We start from the raw sequence: 8,487 nt of genomic DNA on the forward strand, positions 1-8,487 counted from the left end.
CTTTATTTTATTTTATCTCATCATTAATCCAACAAGGTTTGGATACATCTCTCGGATACTACGTCATCACTATGATACTCCAAGAAATGTGAGTTGTAGAACAATTTCATAACTCTCTTAGATGTTCGCTAAAACTCGTAATTCAAATATTTCCACCATGATCCAATCATAGATATTTGACTTTTCTATTACGATGATTTCCACTTCATGTTGAAATTTATTTGAATCTATTCAAATGTTTCAAACTTCTTCCTTATCGAATATATCCACATATATATACTCAATTCATTGTTGGAAGTTTTCATGAAGTAGAAGAATCTCCCGCACACAACTATGCCCAATAAAACACATACATCATCATGTATATTTCCACTAAGTTTAGTTGCCCGTTCAACTCTTGGCCTATGAACGGTATTTCAGTCATTTTCTTTTAGAAAAGATTTGCAAGCGCCAGACGATTCAAAAATCGAATGACTCCAAAAATCCATTTGCATGGAGTTTCTTCATGCGTTCCTTTCTAACATGACCTAAATGGCGGTTCCACAAATAAGTGGAATTCAAACCATTTGCCTTATGGCATTTTAGCGTCAGTGTTATGCATGTGTATTTCACCATTAAGATTTATAATAACTTATCCATCGTACATGGAGTAATGTCATAATTTGAACAACTCATTGTTTTTATTTGACCAGAGCAAAATAACAATTATTAAGTTCTTTATTATAAATTCTAAGGGCTAGGTAGAATGCCAACGATGAACATAATAACACTTTATTATGTTTCAGACGTGCATTATTACCATATTCCTTATTAGTCACTTAGGCCATCGTATTCTTGTATTGCGTTGTGTTGTATGACATCTCATACCAACCAATCTGCTACAAATACCCAAGAATTTCATTATGTGACCAAACAAGGAATACATCCATATCATGTATATCATCTATATACACCTGAGCTAGACTTTCTAGTCTTTTCTTTCTTTCTGCCAAAATATCTTTTGTAGTTTCTCTTTTAGCTTTCCTCATTCTCAGAAAACACTTTACCTTCAATAACTTCTAGGTTTGTTGGTTAAATACCAATAACCTTGAGGTTCTTACTTTGAAGTTGATCATCATATGACAAGTGTTCCAGATTTCACTATTAGTAGCTTTGTAATATGATGAACAATTTCACTTATAATTTTATCCATCATATCATGACGACTTTTCGAGACCATGTCTGTACATGCTAGGCTCGTAAAGTTTAACCTCAGTATTCGCATGTGCAAATCTGGCTTGCACCCGTTGTATACACACGTAGAATCTATAACACCCGATCATCACGAGATGCTTCGAAACGACGAGTCTTAGCAACGGTGCATACTAAGGACGACCACTTCATGGATATGCGAATATCGTTAGTGCCCCAATAGTTGGAGGATTGAGACGCCTAGCGTCTTCAACCTTCGTACATTCTCATAAAACTTATGAGTTTATGTAGTCTCACCAAATTATATTCTATCACCTTGCAATAAGGTCTTAGATATCACATATATCTCATACCTTGCTTATTTCTGAAAACTAAATTTTTAGCTCCTTACTTTTCAAACAGATTTGAACTTCAAGTTTCACGGAGACAAGATGATTCTAGGTACTAATTGAAACCATTGTTCTTTGAATCAGCAATGTGAGGTTTACTAAAAGTTTGCAATAGGACTTAATTATTTCTTGATTCTTTAACAATACGGTACCAGTCCGTAAAGTTACTTGTCAGACTTAACAGTATTTCTATCTCAATTACAAGACTAGCGCATGGTAGAAAACGGATGCCAATTCTAAAATTTAATTCAAAATACTATCCAGACTATGTTCATGATAATTAGTTCAAGTTTTAATCTAATTACTAATGAACTCCCACTTAATACAACATCCCTCATAGTTGTTAAGTGGTACACGATCCACATCCACTACACCAAAACCGATCATCACGTGAGATGATGTAGCTTCAATGGTGAACATCAACATGTTGATCATATCATCCATATGACTCGTGTTCAACCTTTCGGTTTCCGTTGTCCCGAGGCCATGTCTGTACATGCTAGGCTCGTCAAGCAAACCCAAGTATTCCGCGTGTGCAAACATGGCTTACACCCGTTGTATGTGAACGTAGAGTCTATCACATCCGATCATCACGAGATGCTTCGAAACGACGAACTGTAGCAACGGTGCATACGAGGGGAGAACACTTTATTATCTTGATATTAATATGAGGGATCATCTTATAATGCTACCGTCGTGATCTAAGCAAGATAAGATGCATAAAGGATTAACATCACATGCAATTCATATGTGATATGATATGGCCCTTTAGTCTTTGCGCCTTTGATCTTCATCTCCAAAGCACGGACATGATCTCCATCATCAACGGGCATGATCTCCATCATCGTCGGTGTAGCGTCAAGGTCCATGGCGCCGTCTTCATGGTTGTTCACCGTGTGTAGCAACTATTACAACTACTTTGAAATAATACTACAACATGAAATATAAAGACAACCATAAGGCTCCTGCCGGTTGCCACAATACAATAATGATCATCTCATACATATTCATCATCACATCATGGCCATATCACATCACCAAACCCTGCAAAAACAAGTTAGACGCCTCTAATTTGGTTTGCATATTTTACGTGGTTTAGGGTTTTCGAGTAAGATCCAATCTACCTACGAACATGAACCACAACAGTGATACTAGTGTTGTCAATAGAAAGAGTAGATTGAATCTTCACTATGGTGAGAGAGACAGACACCCGCAAAGCCACTTATGCAATACAATTTGCATGTCGAGCGTGGAGCAAGTCTCATGAACGCGGTCATGTAAAGTTAGCCCGGGCCGCTTCATCCCACCATCCCGCAAGATGCAAAGTACACGAACTAAAGACAACAAAAGCATCAACGCCCACAAAACCATTGTGTTCTACTCGTGCAACCAATCTATGCATAGACACGGCTTTGATACCACTGATGGGATTCGTAGCATAGAAAACAAAAAATTTCCTACCGCAAGAACGAAACATAAGCCAAGATCTAATCTAGTAGATGGTAGCAACGAGAAGATCATGAGACTAACCCTCGAAGATTTCCAAAGCCTAACGAGATTAGATCTCGTGGTGGATGTAGTCGATCACTTGCCGCTTGCAAAAGCGCGTAGAAGATCTTGACCGCTTGCAAAAGCGCGTAGAAGAACTTGACGGTGCCACAATTGGGCAGCACCTCCGTACTCGGTCACACGTACGGTGTTGATGAAGACGACGTCCTCCTCCCCGTTCCAGCGGGCAGCGGAAGTAGTAGATCCTCCTCGGAATCCCGGCAGCACGACGGCGTGGTGGCGGTGGTGGTGGAGAACTCCGGCAGGGCTTCGCCTAAGCGTATGCGGGAGTTCTATGTGGAGGAGAGGTAGCTAGGGTTTGGGGAGAGGGGGCTTGGGCGCCGGCCAACTAGGGGCTGCGGCCAAGGGTGGCAAGGTGTGGCCGGCCCCTCCCCTATGCCCCTCATTATATAGGTGGAAGCCCCAAGAGTTGTAGTCCAAGTCTTCGAATAAGACCCCAACACCAAAACTTCCCAAAGGTGGGAAACCTACTTAAGGGGGGAGTCCTACTCAAGGTGGGACTCCCACCTTTCCATGAGGTGGGGTTGGCCGGCCACCATTGGGGAGTCCACCTGGGACTCCTCCCCCTTAGGGTTGGCCGGCCATGCAAGGCCGGGACTCCACTTTCCATGGTGATTTCTTCCAGACTTTTCTAGAACCTTCTAGAACCTTCCATAAATGCACCGGATCATTTCCAAACTTGGAAAGTGACTTCCTATATATGAATCTTATTCTCCGGACCATTCCGGGACTCCTCGTGATGTCCTGGATCCCATCCGAGACTCCGAACAAAACTTCGAACTCCATTCCATATTCCATATCTACTTAAACGACATCAAACCTTAAGTGTGTCACCCTACGGTTCGCGAACTATGCAGACATGGTTGAGACTTCTCTCCGACCAATAACCAATAGCAGGATCTGGAGATCCATAATGGCTCCCACATATTCAACGATGACTTAGTGATCGAATGAACCATTTACATACGATACCGATTCCCTTTGTCACGCGATATTTTACTTGTCCGAGGTTTGATCATCGGTATCTCTATACCTCGTTCAACCTCGTCTTCGACAAGTACTCTTTACTCGTACCGCGGTATGTGGTCTCTTATGAACCATTCATATGCTTGCAAGCTAATTAGACGACATTCCACCGAGAGGGCCCAGAGTATATCTATCCGTCATCGGGATGGACAATATCCCACTCTTGATCCATATGCCTCAACTCATACTTTCCGAATACTTAATCCCACCTTTATAACCACCCATTTACGCAGTGGCGTTTGATGCAATCAAAGTACCCTTCCGACATAAGTGATTTACATGATCTCATGGTCGAAGGACTAGGTAACTATGTATCGAAAGCTTATAGCAAATGAACTTAATGACGTGATCTTATGCTACGCTTAGTTGGGTGTGTCCATTACATCATTCATCAATGACATAACCTTGTTATTAATAACATCCAATGTTCATGATCACGAAACCATGATCATCTATTAATCAACAAGCTAGTTATACAAGAGACTTACTAGGGACTCCTTGTTGTTTACATAACACACATGTATCAATGTTTCGGTTAATACAATTATAGCATGGTATGCAAACATTATCATAAACACAAAGATATATTATAATAACCATTTTATTATTGCCTCTTGGGCATATCTTCAACAGTCGTCGTTGTAGAAGGCGGATGTCGACGGAGAGACCACTCCCGGAATGTACGCCGGCACCGACGTACTCCATGGGCTCGCGTTGGTGGCGGCGATACACCCGGCTATCAAGTGCTGGTGCTCGCGCGCCGCCAGCGCCTTCTTCTCCTGCTGCGCAGCCCTCCGTCCTTTCCGCTCCGCCGTCGACATCTTTCGGCGCAGACAATCTTGATGCCATTGATCATCGGTCCAGCCTTCCGGCTTCTTCTTCGGAGCCGGCGCCTTCTGCGGCTTCGCGAAGGGCGCCTTCGCCCCTTTCGTCTCATTGCCCGGCGGCTTCTTGGCCGCTTTCTTGGCCATCTTTTTGGGGGCTGTCGGCGAGAGGGTAGCGGCGGCGGGTGGATGGCGGGAGGGAGAAATGAATCGGCGGGATAGGAGGTGAAATGTGTTGGGAGGCCAGAAATGCGCGGCGGGATAGGCGCGATGTGCCGGGAGGGGCGCGATTTGGCGGGAGTGGGAGACGAATTTTTCCTGTGCCGCTGACGCGTCGGGCCCCCGTCGCTTCGCCTCGCTTTTCGTTGTGTCCGGCGTGCCCGGAGCGTCCCCTATGTAGCGGGGACGGGCTCGGGGCGCCGGACACCGTATCGGGGCGCGCCGGACAAAAAGCGGCTTTGGGGGACGCGGCTGGGAACGTTTTTTTATCCGGCGCGCCCCAAATCGCTTTGGGGGCGCTTTGGGGGACGCGACTGGAGATGCTGTTATTTACACAAAAATGCTCCACCGAATGCAAGTTAATTTTTGTTTTTATTTTGAAAAAGGGAGGTAGCATCGGCCTCTGCATCGAAACCATGCACTGCAAAGTTTTCTTGAAAAGGAAACGCAAATTGATTAACCCGAGAATCTCCCCACACATATTTACTCTAGAGGTGTGTTTGGTAGCCCAGATTAACCCAGAAATTCCCATCTCAATCGAGATTTATGAGAATTTAGGTGTTTGGTAGCCCGGGTTTCCTGTCTGGGCACTGCCCACCTCATACGAAAAAGGGCACTAAACCCTTCCTGATAAAAAAAAAAGTTTGAATCAAGCTTCACTGCTTAGCCATGTCGCATCCGCCTGAAATTTCGCTTGAACTTGCACGGATGAGAACCCCAAACCTCCCAGCGAACCATTTTCCCTAGGCCGTCTCTCTATTTGCGTGCCGATCACGCCTCGGCGTGGCCACCCGACGTGGCCTCCTTGCGCCGCCATGACAGCAAGCCATCGCCTCCATGACCGTCACCAACCACTGCCTCCTTGCGCCGCCATAGCAGCCATCCATGGCCACCCCGACGCTCCTCCAACACGAGCTGCCTCCACGCGCTGCCATGGTCGGAGTAGCCATGCGGTGGTCGGATGAACCAAGGACCTAATTGTTTTTTTTCTATCTAGGGACTTCTGTATAAAATATGGACTCAGCAGCATCTCAAGTTATATCACCCACCAAACAACATCTCGACTGGAGAATCTCTCACCAAACAAGGCACAAATTCTAAATCCAGCATAGCTAAGGCCAAGGCCAGCATGTCTAAAGCGGGGAACACAAGTTGGGGTAACCCGATCTACCAAACACACCCTAGAAAAACGCATCTGGTGTCCTATCGTGTCGTGTCTTTCGCCCATTGCATGAAACTTCACGAGTCATACACATCATGAAAAATAGGGTTTGTCTAAGTCTCATGTGACTGAAATTTTCTTAAGTCCCAATCACCCGAGAAAAGGGCAACTGCGGTTTAGAGATAAGTGCAACTATTGCACTTTTCTATCACAGAGTTGCACTTTTCAGAAAGAATACAAATCATTTCATAAAAGTGCAACCAGACGTCAAAGAGTTGCACTTTTCGGAAAAATGGAACTCGTTTCTAAAAAGTGGAACCAGATGGAGTTGCACTATTCTAAACTGCACTTTTCTCGAGTGACTTAGACTTACGAATTTAGCAAAACCATAAAAATTAAGTTTTTTTGCGGGTAATGGAAATTGTTTTTAATGAGGTGTGAACTTTCAGAGCTGTTAGGTAAACAATGTTCTGATATTCTCAGCCTATCGAGAGGCACATACAACCATTACCTCCTCTCTTTTCTGTAATGACTTCTTGTGTGGTATTGGTGATTCATTCTGCATTAGAATCAACAAAACCATTACTAGCACAAGTACAGAATGTTCATTCTGCATTAGAATCAACAAAACCATTACTAGCACAAGTACTGTTCTTGGTCTTCAGCACCTACTCTATAACTGAAAGAAATAGACTTAGTCTTTCCTGCCGTTGAAGCTAAGACCATGTCAAGACTCAAGAGTCTTCTTAATTTTGTTAAAAAAAAAAAGAGTCTTCTTAATAGTAGTGCAACAAAAGAAGCTGTTTAAGCTGCGTTCACCTGCCCAGATAAATTAAGTCGAGCCAGGAAAATAGTAGTCCAACAAAAGAAGCTGTGAAACAAATATTTTGCTGATGACAATAAACGTATTTTCTACTAGATTATCAGGAAACACCTCCAATTTGCAACAAACCCCGTGAATATGATTTAAAAAAATGAATAGAACACACACAGTGACAATACAACTCCACAAAGTGCAACGGAACAACCGGAGCATCCTAATAAATTCCTAAGAATGTACACGCTCGTACGTATTTGTTCTTCCCAGGCTCATTACATGAGACCAGGCCGTGAGTGGAATGGGAATTGGGGCGTCGTCAGCGCAGCACGGTCAAGGTTGCTCCCCTTCTTCTTCTCCTTTACCTGCTCGCTCTTAACACCTTGCTGCTTCATCTGCCTCTGCGGCTGCTTCTTCTTGCCGTCGCTGCCCGCACCGTTAATCGACGACGGCGGCGACGGTGAGGAGGAGGTGTTCTTGGGAAGCACCCTGACATCCGAAGGTCCACAGCAGAATCCCATGGCTGCTCAGCTAGCTACTTGTGCACTCCTTTCCTTCCTCAGCTGACTCTGCTCAATGTTTCAGCTTATGAAAAACTCTGCTGTTGTGTGTATCTGTTTCTGTTGAAAGAGCATGGGTTCATGACGACCTTCTTATAGGCCATCGGAAGGTACCTACACTGCTTCGCTTCGTTCTAGCACATGTTCTGATGGTGGCCCCTGCAGCTGCAACGTCGCGACGACAACGATCTCGTTATCTATCGGCAGTGACGCACGAGTGTGTTGTGGCCATTGAATTTTCTTTGTGTTGGCGAACAGTGGCGAAGGACGGAAAAAATTTAAGGTCGGGCAAACTTTAAACATAAAAAAGATTGACACACATTTGTTGAAGACATCATGCCCAAATTCTTCATGCCCAATATATTTGAAAAGTTAGCAATAGAAGCAATAATATTTATCCTTGTCCACACTATAATCGTACTGCTTATACCATTTTGGTAGAAATGGTCTGTTATCTCTATTTAGGGGGAAATTATGCTGAGATGGTTGTGTTGGACCATTCTTTAGGTAAGCAAACCTAACATCTTCTCTAACATTGGAAGCAAATTCATCAACTTGAATGCGAAGTCCAGGATCAAGTTTAATATAATCTATGAAATCAGTTATACCTCCAGCTTCTAGAATCACATGTTCCAAAGTCCGCTGATTCTCTTCCACTTCAGTTTCAACAAAATGGGTGCTCGGTTTAGAGCTATTGCTGCTCCCTAGTTCCACTTGCTCTTCATCTTGA

At 43.8% G+C, this 8,487-nt stretch overlaps 1 protein-coding gene across 1 annotated transcript; it reads right to left on the bottom strand.

The window, feature by feature from the left end:
* Positions 1 to 7,274: 7,274 nt before the first annotated feature.
* LOC124659579 lies at positions 7,275 to 7,786 on the bottom strand. Its single transcript, XM_047197425.1, has one exon. It carries the CDS (start codon positions 7,716 to 7,718, stop codon positions 7,473 to 7,475), a length of 246 nt encoding a protein of 81 aa, XP_047053381.1. The 5' UTR covers positions 7,719 to 7,786; the 3' UTR covers positions 7,275 to 7,472.
* Between the last annotated feature and the right edge of the window lie 701 nt (positions 7,787 to 8,487).

This window comes from Lolium rigidum, chromosome 6 (genome assembly GCF_022539505.1).
Source record: "Lolium rigidum isolate FL_2022 chromosome 6, APGP_CSIRO_Lrig_0.1, whole genome shotgun sequence".
NCBI lineage: Eukaryota > Viridiplantae > Streptophyta > Magnoliopsida > Poales > Poaceae > Lolium > Lolium rigidum.